This window comes from Trichomycterus rosablanca, chromosome 21, assembly GCF_030014385.1.
Source record: "Trichomycterus rosablanca isolate fTriRos1 chromosome 21, fTriRos1.hap1, whole genome shotgun sequence".
Taxonomy (NCBI): domain Eukaryota; kingdom Metazoa; phylum Chordata; class Actinopteri; order Siluriformes; family Trichomycteridae; genus Trichomycterus; species Trichomycterus rosablanca.
The window spans coordinates 1,506,281-1,527,785 of NC_086008.1; the positions used below are offsets into that span (position 1 = coordinate 1,506,281).

Consider the following 21,505-nt stretch of genomic DNA (forward strand, 5'->3'; position numbering starts at 1 on the left):
AGCCAAAACAAGTGAATAAACTCAGTTAATCCTCAGTTTCATTATTACTGCCATGTGAAGAAAATCTCCTTGATCGTCTCCCAAAATCCACCTCACATCGTTCCTCAGCCCCCGGTGCCTGAAACACGCCGTAAACACTCATTAAAGAGAACACCAGAGGGAACAGGGTAGGTTTTTATTTATATATATAAAAACACATTATTTCAGAAGAAAACTAGCAAACCCATAAACAGTGCAGGTGAGAAACAGCCCACAGGTGAGATTCATGATTGGAGGTACGTGGCCATGGAAGAAAGCCTGGCTGTGTCTCAAATTGCCTGGCTGTGTCTCAAATGCTTGAACTAAGACGGTTTTCGCCTTACACTGACGTACTGTCGTCTTATTTAATAGACATTTCAACCACAGTGGAAATAAACAAACAACTAAACAAACAAAAACAAAGTTCTAAACACACAAAAGTCACTATTTTGACCGAAGAGCGCTACAGGCTAACACTAGCCTTCCTGAGAGAAGCTATCGGATGTATTTATACACTGACCAGCGGAGGATTCCTACACACAGCCTCAGCACATACAGAGGACCACATTACGCTCTCTGTATTCCTCCGCCGCTCGTCCTGGCGGCTCAAGCGGGCTGAAACAAAACGCGCTTTAACAAAATAGACCCGAATTTCCATACACTCCAAAATCTCGTTGAAAGCAACTCAGATTTCACCATCCACGGTTTTGGAATGGTCAAGTGTCCACATACTTTCGGACATGATGAAATAAGCACATTTGTACATCATTCTGTTTAAGATCAGGTCCCGAGGACCTGAGTTTAAGTCTTGTGTTTGATCACTGATCAGTACTTAAATACCCACCACATCCTAAAAACATGCAGAAGGTGGATTGGCTGCTCCAAAGTGCTCTCAGGTACTAGAGTCCCTAAATGTGTATGTGACCTTCAAGAGATTATTTTAGATGTTTTAGCCACACTGGTTGCCAATAAGTGTGGGCAATTGTAGCCTAGTGGTTAATGTACTGTACTAGTAATCGAAAGGTCGCTGGTTCAAGCCCCACCACTGCCAGGTTGCCACTGTTGGGCCCTTGAGCAAGGCCCTTAAACCTCAATTGCATAGACAATATAGTATGTATACTGTCACAGTACTGTTAGTCGCTTTGGATAAAAGCTAAATGCCAAAAATGTAAATGTAAGTGTACGGAATCAATCATATATATACAGGGCCGGCGCTAGGGGGGGGCTGAGGGGGGCATTGCCCCCCCAAATTGTGTCTTTGCCCCCCCAAGCACAATGCAAGCAACGGCTATTTTTAAAATGATCTCTGAACCAATCACAAAAATGCATTTTGTTTTACAGTGTGAAGATATTTCCTTGCTTATTCCTGATTGGCTCTTTGAGTCATATAAAAATCGGCAGACTGCCCCAAACAGTTCAGTTCGGCAGTATATGTTCTGTTAGTGTGAGCGAGAGGCAGGTATACTGGTAAACACTTTTTTTTTACAGAATTAGTATTCTTTTGTTTTCTTTATATTTTAATTTCCCAATAATATAAATATTCTCACTCATTCCTATTTCCACGTTTGAATATTCTCAGTCTGTGTGTAGGTACATTTGTCAGCTTTGACTTAAATTTGTATTAAAGCCTTTCAAGAAATAGAGTTGTTCTATTAGTAATGGCAATTTAATTAAGGGGGCGTATTAAAATGAAATACAATTAGATAATCTTTTTTCTCCATTTACATAATCAACATGTATTTTTTAATCATTGGGTTTTAAGTTTAAGTTCGAAAACATGCATTTTTATTTCTTTACCTCATACATCACTTTAAGCCAGTATCAATAGCTTGGCTGTCATCATTCATGCACAAATCAAGCCTTGAATATATTTCTGGCTTCAAAAACATGACTATCAACATGCCCCCTCATTAGGTTTTACTGCCCCCCCAAGCAAAGCAGTCCAGAACCGGGGCTGTATATATAAATATATGCTTACAGCATTGTGGCAACAGTTTGGGGAAGGCCCTGTTCCAGCATGACTGTATTCCTGTGCACAAAGCGAGGTCCAAGTTTTGACATATTTAATGAGAAACTTTAATGCCCTGCTAACAATTGGGATGGATTGGAATGTCAACTGTGAGCCAGGCCTCCTTGGTTATATAATGTACATGATATCAATGGGTAAAAACGTTGATAGAGACGATTTTGTTAAGAAATTGTATTTATTTGATAGAATTTTAGTTACAAACAACATATTTACATCCGATAAATCAAATTCGGTACCGATAATATTCAGATAAAATGATAAGAATTATTCATGTTAAGTTACAAAACACAAACACACTGCATCACCAGAGGAAAACTCAATCTACCAAAAATTAAGAAATAATAATAATAAAAATAAGTGAAACGTTGAATCCTCAACAATTAATCATTTTCAATAATTCAATTAAAGTGTCGGCATTCAATTGACCCTCAAACGTAACGTAACTTTCACACCTTCAGTAAAAGACGTGGAACATTCCTCACACACCTTCACTTTCCTTCCAGAGCTTAGAAAAACACACATCAGGATTTGGCTTCATACATTTTGGATGATCAATAGCTTTTGGCTAAATTTACTTTCTTACGCGACTCGTTTCCACCCGTGAGCTGAATCTCTAATAAAACACATCATTTTGGGCTTTGGGCTCTAGTCCCGGCACCGATTCTAATTCCTCACAAGACTTCAGGCGTCGTATTTCAGGTCGGATTATTCGCTGAACCACGGCTGGTAGGAATAAAGCTCTGCGTTTATGAGTGGGTTTATGCGGTGGCTGCTTCCTGTGGTTTGGTTTGATCCTCCATGGGCTCTGCGGGGGTCTCGGTACTGTAGAGGTAATAGGGCGGGGTCTGCCTGGCCTCGATGATCAGCACCCCTTCAGGAGAAAGAGACGCAAACACGGACATGGGGTCCACGTCCCCCGGGATCCTACAGGACAGAGCAGGACAGAGGGTAACGTTATTGTTCTGACACGGCACTTTGTGATGTCATAATGTGGAAATGGAACCGAGCTGAAAAGAAACATTAATTCATTAAGTTCATTGTGGGTTTTCCGAAAATCTTCCGGGTCAATAATATACAGACGGCAACTGTAATGAATAATTTAGTGATGTAGAAAGTTCTTTCATCTCATTTAACTTTGTGGCCTCCTGACATTTCTGATCAGGGTCTGAAACAGAACCGAATTCTGACCGGGTGACGCCTGAACCGTATCAGATCTGTGGGAGACGGGGGAACCGGCTGTACACATGAATAAACCATGATGTCATTCCAAAACCTCTCCCCACTGTTCCCTCAGCTCATCTCCTGTTCCTGCAGTTCAGAATGAAAATAGAACATGTGGAACAATCTAGAATCAAAAACAAACATGCAAACATTTTACACTCAGAACTGAACATGAACAACCATTAGAAATCTAAATTGTACTCTTGTTACAATCTAGAAACAGATGTGAACATGTGGAACAATCTAGCAGCAGAACTGGATACACTGAACATTCTAGAAGTAGCACTGGACATCTACAAACAGATCTGTCCACGTGGAACAATCTAGAATCAGAACTGGTTATTTGGAACATTCTAGGAACAGAATTAGACGTTTTGAACAATCTAGAAGCATAACTGAACCTGTGGAACAATCTAAAAATACTGAACATGGGGAACAATCTAGAATCAGAACTGGACACGTGGAACAATCTAAAATCAGAACTGGACATGTGGAACAATCTAGAAGCAGAACTGGACACGTGGAACAATCTAAAATCAGAACTGGACATGTGGAACAATCTAGAAGCAGAACTGGACACGTGGAACAATCTAGAAGCAGAACTAGACACGTGGAACAATCTAGAATCAGAACTGGACATGTGGAACAATCTAGAAAAAAGCTAAATATACGTGACATTCTAGAAGCAGAACTGGACGTTTTGAACATATATGTAGAACAATCTAGAAGCAGAACTTGATATATGGAACACTATAAGCAGAACTGGATGTTTAGGACAGTCTAGAAGCAGAACTGGACACATGAAATCATCTAGAATCAGATCTGTCCACATGGAACAATCTAGAACAGAACTGAACATGTGGAACATTCTAGAAACAGATCTGTCCACACGGAACAATCTAGTGTAGAAGCAGAACTGGCACGTTTAGAACATTCTAGAAGGAGAATCTGAACAATCTAGATAAATAACTGGACATTCAGGAAAAATCTAGAACAATCTAGAAACAGATCTGTCCACATGGAACAATCTAGAAGCAGAACTGGACATGTAGAACATTCTAAAAGCAGAACTGGACATGTGGAACAGTCTAGAATCAAAACTGAACATGTGGAACAATTTAGAAGTAGAAAAGGGCACATGGAACAATCTAGAAGCAGAACTGGACAGGTGGAACAATCTAGAAAGTATCTGAATAGGACATGCAGAACCTTCAGCACATGTTCTGTACATGTTTATGTTTATATATGACAAAGACATTCTGTTCTATTATTTATGCCTCTGAAGAGCCTCAACACGCACAGAGAAACAAACTGTGCTCTCTGGATTTCTCCACCACTCAACCTCAACCACACAGCAGACGTTGCAGCAATACAGAGACTCCTCGTTCGACCTTCTCACCCTCAGACACAGCTGAATGTTTCTGACTGGGCCGCTAGCACCACTGATACTTTATCTCACCTCTCTCCGCTGGTGGGCTAGCATATTCGACCGCTATAGATCGGTCTGATGCAGATTTATCTGCCAGTACAGATTTGATGGTGATAGTATCGGCCACCTCTAAGACGACAGAAGAAAAGAAAGGAATAAAGAGGGGGAGGGAAGGATAAAGAAAGACAGATGCAGAGAGAGAGAGAGAGAGACGGGTCTGGACGGCGCTCTGTGACTATATAAGGTGGTGAGGAATTCGGGAGTGAGGGGTGTAATATAAACCTCAGTGTGAGTTCAGGAGCAGCTCGCCATCTAATTAACATCACGCTGCTACCATCCACCAACACCAGTGTGTTTCCCAGTGTGTGAGCCTGGTTACATTCTATAACCAAACGTACTGAGCTTGTGCGACGTCCCATTTAAAAAACCGGCAGCCTCAGTCGGTGTTCCGGTTCATCCCAGAGCTGTTGAGTGGGGCTGAGGTCAGGGCTCGGTGTGTTTCTTTAAATCGAGTCTTTATAGAGGGGCACAGTCATGCTGGAATAGGACAGGACCTTCCCTAAACTGTTGATGCAAAGTCGGAAGCATGTAATTTCCTTTATATTAATGGTTTATTACACCTGTTAGTGATTGTTGCAACTGAAACACACACACTGAACAATTCAAAGGGGCGTCCCAATATTTTTGTCCCTGTAGTGTAACAGTACACTATTAGAATCCCTAGTGTGTGTGTGTGTGTGTGAGTGTGTGTGAGTGTGTGTGTGTGTGAGTGTGTGTGTGAGTGTGTGTGTGCAGTCTAAATAAATATCTGTTTCATACCATGTCTGTCTGTCTGTCTGTATCTCTGTCTCTGTCTGAATTTCTGTCTGGATGTCTGTCTGTCTGGATCTTTGTCTTGGTCTGTCTGTTTCTCTGTCTGTATCTGTTTGTCTGGATTTCTGTCTGTCTGGATTTCTGTCTGTGTCTGTATCTCTGGATCTGCCTGTCTCTCTCTGGATCTCTGTCTGTCTGAATCTCTGTCTGGATCTCTGTCTGTCTGTTTCTGTCTGTCTGAATCTCTATCTGTCTGTCTCTGTCTGTCTGAATTTCTGTCTGTCTGTCTCTGGATTTCTGTCTGTTTGAATCTCTGTCTGTCTGCCAGGATCTCTGTCTAATTCTCTTTGTCTGTCTCTCTCTGTCTGAATTTCTGTCTGAATCTCTTCCTGAGTTTCTGTCTGTCTGGGTTTCTGTCTGTCTGTATCTCTGTCTGTGTCCAGCCGGATTTCTGTCTGTCTGTCTGTCTAGATCTATGTCTATCTGTCTGGATTTCTGTCTGTCTCTCTGGATCTGTCTGTCTCTGTCTGGATCTCTGTCTCTCTCTCTGGATCTCTGAATCTGTCTGTATTTCTGTATCTCTGTCTGGATTTCTCTCTGAATCTCTGGATTACTGTGTGTCTCTTTGTCTGGATCTTTGGATTATTGCGTGTCTCTCTGAATCTCTGTCTATTTCTCTGTCTGGATCTATGAATTTCTGTCTGTCTGGATTTGTCTGTCTGTCTCTCTGTCTGGATTTATGTCAGGGTTTCTGTCTGGACCTCTGTCTGTCTGTATCTCTGTCTGTCTCCCCGTCCGTCTGCGTCTCCCTCAGCAGCATGATTTCAGAGCGAGTGTGCGATTGATAAATGATAGTGAACCCGGTGCTGCGGGTGTCGGCTCGACCTGTTTACCTCTGGCGAGCGCTTTTCATTATCGTTTCATCTCTCACATCGATTGTGTGGCAGAAGCCTGAGAGCGTCTCTGAGCCGCGGCGCAGGAGAGAAAAACCTCACGGAGAGCTGGAAGTGAAAACGACCACGACGGAGGAGCCACAGACAGACAGGAGGAGTAAACTCAGAGAGACGGGGGGACTGAAATGCACCTTCAAGGTCGTCGTGTCCTTTAAAGCTTTGACGCTGGACACCCCCTGGCCTCCAAACTCCAGGATTTATAGAGGTGAAAATACATGAACATGTCCTCTGTACAATTTAATACAAAATTACTGACGTAATAAAATCTGAATATTTGTTTGTTAGAAAGGCCAAAAGTATGTGGACACCTGAGCGTGAGGTTATTGGACATCATATTTTAATATCATCATTCTGTGAAGGCTTTTCACAAGGTTTTGGAGTGTATCTGTGAGGATTTGTGGCCTTACAGTAAAAAAAAAGCTTTTGTGATGTCAGGCTCTGATTATTTGGTTCTGTTCTGTGTTCAGCAGGGTTAAGAAAGCTACCAGCATTGTGGAACAGGAGAGGGCCTTCCCTAAACTGTTGTCACCATCCACCATTGTATTTGATGTATCATTTAGGGATCAGTATCAGCTATACGAAGGTTGTTAAAGACCAACACTCGACTCTACCAACCCATCATTTACATTTACGGCATTTAGCAGACGCCCCCCCCCACGTCTGCACATTTTAGTGCACTGTTACAGTTTCTTTGCTATATTGAACATATTCCAAAAATAAAATGGAGAACATGCAAAATGACAGAAGCATGAATAAAGCACCACATTTTGGGGGAGGTTCCGATGTTCCCTCTGTAATTCAGTCAAGTGTTCCAGCCGAAATGCTGTGACGTGAACAGATCTATAAATACTGCAGATCTATTTTAGCACGGTCACAGAGTTCCTCCACACTGCATAACGTGCTTGGGGTTCCGACCCCAGAACCCTCTGTAACAGCTACAATAACGTTCCTGACGTACATGATTTGAGGTTCGGCCCACGGATTTTGAAGGTGCTAAATTTGGCATGAAACATTCCCACCGAGGTCCTGGGGAAGCCGATTATTTAAGGACACTGTGTGGGATGCTCAGATGGCGCGCTCTTTAGACATAGCCAACCATTTCTGTATGTACACGCCCGTCTGGCTGATAGCACTGCTGGGGATTCGAACCCTGTATCCCATCAGGTACCTGATGTTTGGAGGACGATCATTTTCTCCTTGCAGTGAATAGACAAAATGAAAATGTGCCATCAGGTTTTACGAGGTCACGTTGATGTTCCTCTGTACATAAATATAAACACAATATGGCCAAAAGTATGTGAACACCCCTCCTAATTACCGTTTAGATGTTCCAGTCGGACCCATTGAGACATGACGTAATGCTGAAATGCACTGAGCCGATTCAACCCTACTAAAGACATTTAGGATGAATTGGAATGTCCATGGCAGGCCAGGTCTTCTCATCTAATATCGTTTGAGGCACAGGTTCCATCAGACACACTTCAAAATCTTATAAAAAGCCGTTTCAGAAGAGTGGAGGCTGGTATAGTCACTATATTAACACACATTGTTTTGGAATATGATGTCCAACTGATCATCCATGGTCAGGTGTCCACATACTTTTGACCGTGTAGTGTTGCAGATACTCACTGGATCTTCTTGGTGAAGTTTTTCGTCACGATTCCTCCCTCGTCCTGTTTCTCCTCGTGTTTACCTGAGAAACAAAAAACAGCATGGTGGTCAGTGGTCAGTAACCCTGCCATGAATCAACCAGAAGAACTAGAGGGACCAGAAGAACCAGCATGGTGGTCAGTAACCCTGCCATGAATCAACCAGAAGAACCAGAGGAACCAGAAGAACCAGCATGGTGGGCAGTAACCCTGTTGTAACCCTGCAGTTGTGTCTGCAGTCCGAGTTGAATGTAGAAGGACACACGTCCTGTTAAAATCTCATATATTAACTTTGTTCTGGAATTTGAACCCACAACATTCTGGTTGCTGGGTCTGCACTTTCACCTACCAAGGATGAAAGTGCAGTACAAGTTCCCACACGTGCACTCCTAACTGTTGTGGAAAGCCTTCCTGTAAGAGTCCAGGTTACTGGGCATGGTCCACACTTTCAGTGACCAATCAGAATGTTGGATTCAGCAGTGACCCGCTGTGTCTGTGGCTACGTTTAGGTTTGTTTATGGTTGAACAGCTGCAGCGTCCACTCTCGGGCAGCTGAAGCTCTATTTAAAGACAGAGCAGGAGGACATGGGGCCTCCTAAAAGATCTCAGCAGGTGCTGGAGCCTCCACGCCACCGTAGTTATGTGCAAGTCACGCTGGACGTCACACGGGCGCTAGTCTGAGCTCAGCGTCTAAATTACAGCTGAGGAAACACAAACGTTCTGTTCACTTACGTCGAAGACGTTCAGTGACCAAAAGTATCTAGACAACCTCCTAATTATTGACCTCAGAGGTTTCCGGCACACTCATTGCTAACAGGTTTAGAAAATTAATAATATAAAATAAACAGCAGGCTTCCAACTTCTTGGCGACAGTTGTATGAGTCCCGTGTGGTGAACACAGCGCCCTGAACTCACCCCACTCATAATCCTTGGGATGAATCAGAACACCGATTGTGAGCCAGGCTGTCTCATCCAACTTTTGAGCCTTTCAGGAGGAGTGAGGGCTAAGTTCAGTCGCTCATTAATTTGATGTTGGTGTTCTAATGGCGTTCTTCTTAAGGGAGTACACGGGGTAAACCAAGCGGGCGCATGTACACCAAGAGTGGGTGAGGGTGAGACATTATCATCAGCTTCTCTGTCAGTTATGGATTAACTGATTAATCATTAACATTTCTAGGTGCTCGGGTGGCGCAGATCTCAGCCAGTCTACCTGGCCAGTCTGTGAGAGGAACGTCAACTGGGTTCCTCATCGCTGCTGCAAATGCGACCTCTGCTGGTTGATCGAGGCACCTGCACAAGGGGTGAACGATTCACAGAGGGCATAGCGTGTCTCTCCGTGCGCGATACGGCTCTCTGAGAGATTCTACATCTGAAAAGTTGAAAGTGTCAGCATGTCAGCACGAGGGGGTATGTGGTAGTCTGTGGCTCTCCTTGGCCGAGTTGGTGCAAGTGGAAAAGGATCAGTCGGAGGACTGGGGTGTAAGGTGGACTAAATATTTACACCCATGTGATTTTGTTGACCCCCTCTCAGTCACCTTCGACTTTACTAACAGGTTATGAAACAGCTTGCTGTGGTATTTCAGTATCGCGGTAATCGATATATCATGCGTCCTTCCCCAGTCTCTTACCTGAAACCTCCACGAAACCGTCCCTGGTCTTCACACTGAGCTCCTCCGCTCTGTAGCTGTGCACGTTCACGCACACCTTCCACGGCTCGGTGGGGTCCAGCGGGGGCGAGCCTCGGGAAGACTGCGCGTTCATGGAGCCGAGTGGGAACGAGGAGCGCAGGGAGCCCGTCCACGGAGAACCCAAGCGCGCACTGAGCCGGGGACGCGCCCAGCCGGGCCAATCCATGGACAGTTCGTCCGGGAACGCGCACATGGGCATTGAGAAGTCCGGGTCCATAAAGCGTGAGGAGAACGGGTCCCGGGTCATCCTCTGCCTAGAGGGACCGCTGCCAAGTGGGTAGAAATCCCCTTCTGCCATCTTCAGAGAGAGAGAGAGAGACCTTCAGGAGAACTTTTAAAAAGAATTAATAAAGTTTGCAGGGATCAAACGTTTCTATAATAAAAAAAAATAAAAACGCGCAAATTTGAATAAAAAATATATAAATAAAAAATGAATCACTCAGTCCGGAGAGGAATGAAACAGTTATGAGAAGAAACCCTTGAAGTTTAAAGCGTCTCTGTCCGACTTTCACCCTCACACTTTTATAGCGGCCTCGCCGAGTTAGGGTTGCCAAATTCGGATTGTCAAATTCGGAGAGTTGCCAGATTGGTATATAACAACCCACCAGAACATTACATCATGTTCAGTTCATTTATCGTCGTAATTACTTGATTCTGTTTGAAGTGGGCATCAGGACACCCTGAAAATGGCCTAAATCTGGCGTAGGGGAATTCACCCATTCAAGCATTCATCAATCATCCAATAACTCACATCTCGGAGCAATTTAAAGCAGCCAAGCCACCTTCTGCATGTCTTGGAAGGCTGAAGTAAACCAGAGCTGAGGAGGAAACACGACGAACGTTTACAGACTGTTTATTGACCTGAGGTAAGGTTCGAACCTGTGAACTGTGCAGCACCCACACCGTACACTACCTTCAGTGCCACCATGCCACCGTCCTGTACGGTTCACCAGGTATATTTATTTAATATGATTTGAAAATGATGTTTTTCACTGCAGTTCCATTCATGACATGACTTAGGTAGTTACAGGTTACCCATAATTCATCAGTTTAAGTTCAGTGTATCTCCAATTCACCTCACTTGCACATCTTTGGACTGTGGGATGAAACCCACACAGACACGGGGAGAACATGCAAACTCTACACAGAAGGGACCTGGACTGCTTTGTCTGGGAATAGAACCCAGGACCTTCTCGTACCCACCAAGCCACCGTGCCACCTTACAACCAGGTATAAAATACCTGTAGTCTAATACAATTCATTTATTTGTACAAACTGTGGTGAGGTTTTGTGTTTGGTGCCAGACAAAAATACTGTGTGCAGGGAAGGACTACAACCTGGACAGGGCACCAATCCAGGGCTGCACACTCCCACACTGTCAGCAGCCAATCCACCCACAAGCAGGTTTTTGGAAAGTTGGAGAAATGTGGTGTACCAAAAAGTTCAAACCCAAGTCACCAGGGTTGTTTTGTTACCTAAATAACACGAACGATAGTACAGAGGTTATTTCTACCAACCCCATAACTCTGACTGCCAGAGTAGGTAAAAAACAAAATCTGGCAACCCGCCCAGAGACCCTCCCCTCTAATCCACTTTTGGTTCTGAACCCCAGTAACTTCTGCAGCGTTCAAGACCCCTGTGGATATTGTTCAATTCGAATTACAAGTGTAGAAGAATCCAGAACAGTTAAGAAAAGTTTGGATCGCCTTAATGTCTGATCTAAAAATAACGGCGAGTCACATCGATAAATGTTAATGAATACAATAAATATCAAATTACTCTTATTTATAAATGTATAATTATTAATTATTACAAACTAATAAAATATGTTGGATAATGAATATCTAAAAGTAAAATCCATAAATGATCATATCCTGTCAGATCAGAACTACACAGCAAACCAAATCTTAAACTGGAGCTACTAAACTGCCTGTGTGTGTGTGTGTGTGTTCTTATTACTGCTTTTATTTTACTGTTTTCTTACATTTTTATATGTCTATCTGTAATTTTTATATATTGTATATTTTCTATTACTATTATTTTTATTGTTTTTATTTTTATTTTACTTTATTTTTTTTAATTATATTTCATAAATATGTAACTAAGCTTTGGCAATACGAATGTCCATATTTTGTCATGCCAATAAAGCTACATTTGAGTTGAGTGTGTGTGTCCTGTGATGGACTGGCAACCTGTCTGGGGTGTTTCCTATCTTTCGCCATAGTAAATCGGACCCACCGCGACCCTGAATAAGACAAAGCGGTGGTTAAACAAAGAGTGAATGAATTAACTTATGTATTTATTTATTGATTAAAAATCTGTCTGCAATTCTGATGAAACTGGTTTATATTAATAATAATAATATTAATAATAATAATAATAATAAATACATCTCATCATTTTGGTTCTTTACAATCGTCATATAGAGTTTTACTATAATTAAAGAAAATGTGTTGATGTAAAACAGGTATAATGCTGTTTAGTCTATAATTCTTTCATTCTAACACTAAAGGCCCCTCATGCTTTGGGCCCCTGTGCGATTTCATCCTCTGTACTTTCATGGGGCTACCAACACACAAAGCTTGAGATTAGACTAAACATAGGAGCAGCTGAACGCTGCATGTGGTGCGTTCCCTCCTCCTGTTGACTCATTTACTTTTTAATAGATCGCCAGTCATCTTCTCAAGGCCAATAACAACATGCAATGTGATGTCACCTTCTAACACACACACACTCACACACACACACACACACACTCACACACACACACACTTCTATAGATGTAAACATGACTCCTTGTGATGGCCGTAAAGAATCCGTAATCACTTCCAAGATCTTCATGAAGAAACTGAGAACACAGCATAGCAATTTAATGACATCAAACCATATAAATACAGATTCAATCATTAATTCATTTATTTAGATTTATTATCCAGACTCTATCCACAGAGGAAGACTAAGTCTAGTGAAATGTACACATTCAGACTGCAGGACACACAATAATTTGCATATAATACAGAGTTTTGTACAGAATCATTTTCATAATATACACACATTTACTTTCACTTTAATATTATTAGTGTGAGCTGTACATCAGATTTATCAATAAAGTCCGAATAAATGACCGGCTGTATCCCAAACCCAAGTCAGTACCTCAGTCATGATGTATTTAAGAGCAGTCCTGGGATTTCATTGAGTTCTGCAGCACTGACCACCACCCTCCCTCCCTGCACTCCTATATCTGTTACTGAATGACTAAAATGATTAAAGTTCAGTTCCAAGCTTCTGCACAGTCCTAGTTGGCACATTGTACCACACAACTAGAATGTTTCCACATTTGTTGGTTTTCTGGCTCAGACTTGATTTTCTAGTACAGTCCACATAATCCTGATAGTGCTGGGATCATACAGAGATAGCCAGTTGGGATGCGTGTTTTGGATCAGTGTCCTTCTTTCTACATTATTCCATCCACTTTCTGCAATGCATCAGCTCCACCAGGAGCAAAACAGCCAAATGCACAATACTACCACCACCATGCTTGATAGTAGGTACAGTGCTGTTGGGTTTTAGTACCTGAACTTTTCATCTCATACTGGCCAAATCAATTATTCTGTTTTATTTGAGGGCGACACGGTGGCTAAGAAGGTCCTGGGTTCGATCCCCAGGTGGGGCGGTCCGGGTCCTTTCTGTGTGCATGTTCTCCAAGTGTCTGTGTGGGTTTCCTCCCACAGTCCAAAAACATGCAGTCAGGTTAATTGGAGACACTAAATTGTGCTATAGGTGAATGTGTGTGTGTGTGTGTGTGTGTGTCTGCCCTGCAATGGACTGACGCCCGTCCAGGTTGTTACTGTGTGCCTTGCTTCCATTGAAAAGTTGGGATAGGCTCCAGCACTCCCCCCCCCCAACCCTGATTGGATAAGCTGTTAAGAAAGTGAGTGTTTTATTTGACCACATCTCTCCCAGACGGTCATGATTGGTCATTTTGAAGCAGGGGCTTTTTTTTTATGTGGCAGCTTCAAGCCCTTTGTAATACAAAGCTTGTTTGACTACGGACAGGGAAGTGATTCATAACAGTTCTGAATTTTGAAGGTTGTTGGATTATATCTAATCATGTGGACAATTTCCTTCCAGCATAAAGTGGCAGTTTGGGTTTTCTCATGAATAGGGTGAAGAGACCACTGTTCCATGCACTTATGACAGATGATCAGAACATCTGAAGTAAAAACATCCACAGTTACTTAGACTTCTGTGTAATGTTTGTGGCTTAGTCTAACATGTGCAGTCAAACTAGCCATATTTATATGGACATGTATATACATCGACCAGGCATAACATTATGACCACCTTCCTAATATTGTGTTGGTCCCCCTTGCTGCCAAAACAGCCCTGCAACTGTGATGCTCGGTGTATTCTGACACCTTTCTATCAGAACCAGCATGAACTTCTTCAGCAGTTTGATCTACAGGAGCTCGTCTGTGCATCAGTAGCTCCCCATGTGCATCAATGAGCCTTGGCTGCCCATGACCCTGTCGCCGGTTTACCACTGTTCTTTTCTTGGACCACTTTTGACCGGGACACACCCCACAAGAGCTGCAGTTTTGGACATGCTCTGACCCAGTCGTCTAGCCGGCACAATTTGGCCCTCGTTAAACTCGCTCAGATCATCACGCTCGCCCATTTTTCCTGCTTCTAACATCAACTTTGAGGATCAAATGTTCACTTGCTGCCTAATATACCCCCCCCCCCCCCCCCCCACTAACAGGTGCCGTGATGAAGAGATAATCAGTGTTATTCACTTCACCTGTATGTGCTCAGAATGTTATACCTGCTCGGTGTACGTCTCAAAACCAACAATAAATTTGAAAAATACATTTTGAAAAATGATGTGTCAATTATTCAGTCACAGAGCAACACAGATCAAAAGCACTGCAAGAATCATTACAAATTCCAAGACAACCACTTATACCTTTTAATTTTATATAATAATAATAAGCTACTAATACCCAAGCTGCCCTTGTCACAATTCAGTTCTAATCAGGGTTTCAGGGTTTGGGACACAGGTCTGTTTTTCCCTTTGTTTGTTTCTGCTTGTATTTTAACAGATCAGTGTGACCCATCAGTGATTTATTTATTAAATTAAGCAGACAAAAACGAGCTGATACACTGTACAGTATTCTACACTTCTGACAGTCTGACAGAATTTGTGCTCGGTGAGAAACGTTACAGAATTCAGGCTGCGCTGGTGTGTCGTTACTGACTGATGATTATCTGGACTGACATCATAAACATGTTTATATCCAGCCGAGTCTGTAATGAATTTATAAACCACTTATTATTGATAAATTACACAAATGCTCACGTGACTCACTAGATCCGAGTGTATGTACACACCGGATTTACACACACCGAGCAGGACAGAAAGTTGACATCAGTTTGGTGGAATGTATTTGTAAGTCAGTTCAGTAGCGCTCCACCAGGGCGGCGCCTTCGAGAAACGTCATATTATTGTGCCGTAGTGGTATGTTTGACTCTATTTACAATATAGTATACCAACAACCCTTATAATTACTGAGGTCAGTTCGATGAAGGTCCCTTCCTTTTCCATATAGACATGATTTAGTGTGGACGAACTCCAGTGGCCTGCGCAGAACCCTGACCTTATAAACACTGAACATCCTTTGGGATGAATTGGAATGTTGTCAGGTTTTCTAGTCCGACAAAAGAGTCTGACCTGACAAACATTCCACAGACTTTTACATTTATGGCATTTAGAAGACGTTCTAAGTGACTTACAAATACAACTGTGATCAAATACATTCAAAACAATTTGAGGATTAAAGGACCTGCTTAAGGGCCTGACAGGGGCAAGCTTGGATGTGGTGGGGCTTGACCCAGTGACCTTCTTATTACTAGTCCAGTACCTCAAACCAATCCATATTCATGTCCATGGTTTTGGAATGGGATTGTCCAACAAGCTAATAGACAGACGATATAAAATGTTCCTCAGCTCAACAGGTAAACTAAACTACTGCAGTTGGCCTTGATCGGTCTTGGTAAACTACATCTCAGCAGGCTTAGGATTTGGAAATGGCTGGAAGTTGGAAGTGACCTACAAATTTACGGAAAAAGTATGGAGTCTGTCTCTAGATCTGTGTTTTCGTGAAACACTTGGGGTGTAGAACACTTAGGTTCAGGTAGGATCACACCTTTCTTTTACAAACCATTAATATAGAGTACTATGCAGATTAATCTGTTCTAGAAACTATTTAAAATAATAAACATGGGTTTTTAGCAGGTCGTAATTTCATTAGCTGATTCCATTTAGAGCTCCTCTTATGAGCTAGATGAGGTTCAAAATCACGTAGCTTATATTATGTGGAAAACGCATTCATTTACAGACGACACTTAAAAAATTAACCTACGTGGTGACGACGCTGTCTGAGCCGACTGAATTTGGTCACAGCTGCATTAAACACACAATAATTTAATTAGAAATTAGATTTAGAAATTAAATATAATAATAATTCCCATGTGGTCTAAAACAGAATTAATTATTGATAAATATTTGGAACAGATCAAAAACACAAACGTTTAGCTTTTAAATTAAGGGCTACGCTTCACGTAGGATAACTTTATAGGATTCAACAAGATCTAAAATAAATGTTGTGTTTTCCATGCAGATCAAGAGACTACGAGATATTTCATTTCTTCTCGCGTCTTCAACCTATTTCTATATGAATTTAAACCATTTTCAAGATCAAATTTTATATGTGAATGCACATTAAACTCAGTGGTAGAAATATTTCACATTAATCTGTATATATACAGTAATAATCAGAACTGACATCACACTGATTTCACCAAGTGAACAATAAAAAAACAACAAAAGCTTAACATCAAACAAACACAAGTACAGTACACGTCTCTACTGATCAATAAATAACAAAGAAATATAAATATAAACAAATATGAAAACAGGTCTCTGCTGTGATCTATACTGCAGCGGATCTGAATAAAAAAAACTACAAATAAATATAAAAATAAATACACAGATTACAAAAGTTCAAAGGTAATTCAAAAGATAAAATATTTGTTTCAGTGTTGTGACATCACAATTCTCCAGTGTTGTGACATCACAATTCTCCAGTGTTGTGACATCACAATTCTCCAGTGTTGTGACATCACAATTCTCCAGTGTTCTGACATCACAATGTTTCAGTGTTGTGACATCACAATTCTCCAGTGTTGTGACATCACAATTCTCCAGTGTTGTGACATCACAATTCTCCAGTGTTCTGACATCACAATGTTTCAGTGTTGTGACATCACAATTCTCCAGTGTTGTGACATCACAATTCTCCAGTGTTCTGACATCACAATGTTTCAGTGCTTGCGTGATCCGACTGAAATCAGTGATCCATTGCGTGATCAGACATTCAGCGTACATTTTAGAAATGTGACTTGAACTTTTATATCTTATTAGTTATTTGCATTGAACTCATAAGTTTCTGCTTTCTTAGTTCAATTAGCAGAGGCAGAAGAGACTTTTTGGAAGGTTTCTGAAGTCCAGAGATATGTTGACCTTGGCATGGGCACCCCCGCACACACAGTTTTGATACTAATGCATTCTTATGCAAGTACGCCACGTTCTTAACAAGCTGACTGTTCTTGTAGGACGATAAACAAGTTTGGTGTGGAAAGTCGGCCTTGGGCTGGGTCGCCGAGCAGAGTTAGCCTGAAGGGGCAGTAAAGCGGGGTATAAATACTGCGATAGGATGGACGGTATCCAGCTTTCTCTTTTGTTAAGCTGTGTGAGTGTTTGCATTATGAGATGGGTCCTCAGCTGAGTAATAAACTGATTTGTTGCTTTCACTATTACCCCGGTTGTCTGTGTCAATCTTTAAGGGTTATTTTAAATTTCCACAACAGAAACCATGAGAGGTGACAGAGGGCGCAAGTAAACAGTACACATACTGCACATCGATATACAAACATTCACATCTTTTTATAAATACAAATAAATAAACCTAAAAGTGTATTGTCTATGACAGCGCTTCCCAACCTTTCTTGCACCACGGACCAGTTTTATATAAGATATAATTTCCCAGACCGGGGTGGTGGGAGGATTTAAAATAAAATAACTATAGAATGGAAAATCAGTCTGAACCCTGAGCTTTTTGCACTGCAACGAGACGCTGCTCCCACCTAGTGGTGATAAGAGACAATAACACCCGAAGAGTGCTGGAAATTTAATTGCTCTTGTAGTGATCTCAAATTATTTATTCTTTCTGTGCGGCCCGGGAATAAATGACCCACGGACCGGTACCGGTCCACGGCCCGGTGGTTGGGGACCTCTGGTCTATAACACACACAGCCGTGTTCTACACTGTGTGTGATCTGTGAACAATGTTACAGTGATGAACCAACATCGTTTACTCAAACAGTATAAAACAAAATAATTAGAAAATTGAATTTATGTACGTTTGGTAATGCACTATATGGACAAAAGTTTTGAGACACCACATCTAATTACTGAATTCATGTGTGAATCGCATTTAAAGTATCTAGTGAGTAGCTGCATGAAGAACTACCAAGCTGTAATAACTAATTGTAAATTGTAACTGTTATACGTTAGACAAATATTTTCCACACAAATGTACACATACAATGATCTGAATGATTAGATGTTCTAGGCTAAAGTTTTTGCTGATCATTTAAGCACTGCAGCTTTTAGACCGACGCTGATGTGAAGCTCACTTGAATGTAAACAGTGTGTCATGTTCCAGCAGCTTTTGATTTCTGGCAGACCTGCTTATTTGTGGGCCTAATTATCCGGGCAAATTTCCTCTCAGCAAGAGAAAAAGGGAAAAATGCATTAAAAAAAGATCTTCCAGCACTGAAGTTGATGTATGTATATTTTTGACCCATTAGATTCTTTCTGGACAGAGACGCGTGTTCCAGTTGTTCAGTAGCAGGAAAAAAGTTGACGTCTCATGACGTATGTTTTGATTTCACCTGTAATGAGTACAACGCTCTGCTACGACTCTGAGATTCTGAATCAAAAGCAAAAGTCGTCGTGTGATTTTTAGATGCAAGTGATCAAAAACGAGCCCCCGTCACATTAACGTCGTCCGTCATTCTTGCCGTTCTAAGCGGCTCCGTCGTAACAGTCGGTGGCATTCGAATCGTTTTCCACTCGGCTGGAAGATAAATACGGCTGGCATTTGGGCTGATGGAGCATGTGTTGGGCGGCCTGGCACATTTTTCAAAGAGAAGAAAATGTGACGTGGGTGTCAGAAAAGTCCGGGCCTGCGGCGAGAGCCGTTACGGAGGCCGCGCGTCTCTTTTTCAGACAGGAAGAGAAAACTAGCACATGGAGGACGAAATGGACTTGGACGTTAGATGTGAGTGACACTGGGAGTCGGATACTGGTTTAATCTTTGGAGAACCACTCAGCATTTTTGGTGCCCATGTGACCCAGAAATAACAACCTGTCGATCTGTGCTAACAGTAAACGGTAAAATGGTTCTTTTCTCTTTGAGAACCATGAAGTTTAAACAGGTTCGGTAATACTGTATAGAAGAGACCAACCTCTGGCCTCCAACAGCAGTTTTAATCTGTTGATTATGTATAATTTATTAAATTAAATCTGTTTTAGTAGCTTGTTGGCGTATCTTCATTTTCCGGGGGTTCTTTACGTCTAGCTAGCTTTCCTTGTCTAGATCGAACAGATTTATTGATCCTACACTGAGCCCTTCACTTCATTTTTCGTTTGTGAGGGTTTCCAGACGTCCCGTTCATACTGAAACGTCCAGCTGTCGTAGCTCGAGTGGTCTGAAGATGTGGTTTAGATCTCAGAATGAATCGGACCGTGAGATTAATGTTCTGTAGCTGTAGAAGTTTTATGTGACACCAGGTTTTGTTAGCATGCTGTCTGTCCTTCACTCGGCCGACCACAGGATCATTTCAGGAACCTTTAACCTTTTTTCCAGATGGTATAGAGTTTGGGTCTGTACGTTAGCTGTAGCGCGAGCTCCTGCTCCTGCCGCTGTCGACGGAGCTTATCGATGAGCTGCGACTGTAGCTGCGACACGAAGAGCGGCTGCGACTCCTGCTCCGGCTGCGGATCGGGCTTCGTGATTGGCTGCGGGTGAGTGAAAACAGACTCCAGGGTGACAGGCTGCTGGAGCGGCTGGAGGAGGAGGACGGGCTCGGGCGGTGGTACGGGATCGGCCTCTTTCTGGCGCTGTGGTTATAAAGGATACAGGAGATGTTATTATCACTGCGGCTCTGGACAGTTTTGTGTCTGTGCAGGTTTTTAAAACACAGTGATTTTAATCCTAAATTTGAGTGAATTGACACACAGACACCTGAACTGGGACATCTTCCACCCAAACTATGGACTGGTACTTCTTTTCCTTTCTGGGTGGGGTTACAGGGGTCTTCGCAGTCGTACTAGCATGCTCAGGAATAGTATACAGACTATATACTGTAGTTATTTATTATGCTAAGTTGTGTAACTTTTTCTTAGAACTCTTTTTAATATTTTGATTAATATTATTGGACTTACTGGTCATTACAACCCTGTGGTATTAAATTAAACTGGGTGGTGCACTGGTCTGATGTTCTAGCCACCACCTCTGAGACCTGATACAGACCTGGCCGGGCATCTAACACACATAACTGGCCTTGTCTAAGGGAGGGGGGTCAACTAGGTTCCTCACTGCAAATGTGGCCCCTGCTGGCTGGTTGGGCCATTGTAACGAGGAGTGGAGAAGCCACAAGGCAGCATAGATTTCCTCTATGTACGTGATTCGGCTCTCTGTAAGACTTTGTGGCCAGAGACTGGCTCTCCTCAATAGGGCTGGGATGGTAAATGAGACAAAAGAGGAAACTCCCTTCCAAAACAACTCAAAAACAGCTCTGAGTGTCTTCTGAATCCTGTTATCGTTCTTTCTGCCTTCAATAATATTTATATTTTAATTACCACATCATTTTGCCAGTTGTATGAATGAAGAATGTATTCAGACCTGGTAATTCTTCGAGCCTCTAAATGACTGGGTGAATCCCTTCTCCGTTTCCTCATGGGTGAAGAGTATCTTCTTCTGCTGTGCTTTCTAGAGCTTGAGCTTCTTCTTTTACCTCGAATCCTTTAATAATATAATAATTATATTAAATAATCTTATAATACTGTGTTCCTATAATCACATGATTCCTTAATCCCATAATCCTATACTCCTATAGCCATATGATTCCTTAAATCTCATAATACTATGTTCCTGTAGCCCTATAATCCCACAATTAATATTAATATCCCTTAATCATATGTTCTTATAGCCCAATAATCCCAGAACCATGTGTTCCTATTACTGTATAATCAGAGTATCATATGTTCCGGTATCACTGTAATTCCTTTATCATATTTTCTTACTGCCGTATAATACCTGAACCCTGAATATGTTCACATTGCATATAATCCCAGAATCATATGTTCCTATAGCCCTACAATCCCAGAAATAATATGCTTCTATAGCCCCATGATCACATAATCCTATGTTCCTATAGCCTTATAATCCTTTTATCCTATAATCCTATATTCCTATAGCCCTATGTTCCCAAGATCCCGTGTACCAAGGAACCCTAGGTTTCCATTACCCTATATTCCCTGATCCCGTGTTCCCAGGTTCCTATGTTCTTAAATCCTG

General features: G+C 42.0%; 2 protein-coding genes across 3 annotated transcripts in view; both read right to left on the reverse strand.

The window, feature by feature from the left end:
- Positions 1 to 2,230: 2,230 nt before the first annotated feature.
- hspb8 (heat shock protein b8) lies at positions 2,231 to 10,340 on the reverse strand. Its single transcript, XM_063017882.1, has 3 exons — positions 9,741 to 10,340; positions 8,093 to 8,156; positions 2,231 to 2,971 (listed from the first exon to the last, which is right to left on the reverse strand). Exons 1-3 carry the CDS (start codon positions 10,096 to 10,098, stop codon positions 2,806 to 2,808), a joined length of 588 nt encoding a protein of 195 aa, XP_062873952.1. The 5' UTR covers positions 10,099 to 10,340; the 3' UTR covers positions 2,231 to 2,805.
- An 8,059-nt stretch (positions 10,341 to 18,399) lies between these two features.
- The window catches only part of srrm4 (serine/arginine repetitive matrix 4), a 47,887-nt gene continuing 44,781 nt past the window's right edge, over positions 18,400 to 21,505 (reverse strand). For both annotated transcript variants that reach the window (XM_063018139.1, XM_063018138.1), the window contains exons 12-13: positions 20,831 to 20,950; positions 18,400 to 20,046 (exon numbers count right to left, since the gene is read on the reverse strand). In XM_063018139.1, coding sequence (XP_062874209.1) covers positions 19,818 to 20,046; positions 20,831 to 20,950 — 349 coding nt within the window. In that variant the 3' untranslated portion in view covers positions 18,400 to 19,817. The remainder of the gene's footprint in view (positions 20,047 to 20,830; positions 20,951 to 21,505) is intronic.

Excerpts from the sequence above, each read along its gene's own strand:
- hspb8 (XM_063017882.1), bottom strand. The coding sequence starts at position 10,098 with ATGGCAGAAGGGGATTTCTACCCACTTGGCAGCGGTCCCTCTAGGCAG. Across the intron at positions 8,157-9,740 it reads CGGTTTCGTGGAGGTTTCAG|GTAAACACGAGGAGAAACAG; the intron begins GTAAGAGACTGG and ends TTTGTTTCTCAG. Across the intron at positions 2,972-8,092 it reads AACTTCACCAAGAAGATCCA|GATCCCGGGGGACGTGGACC; the intron begins GTGAGTATCTGC and ends TCTGTCCTGTAG.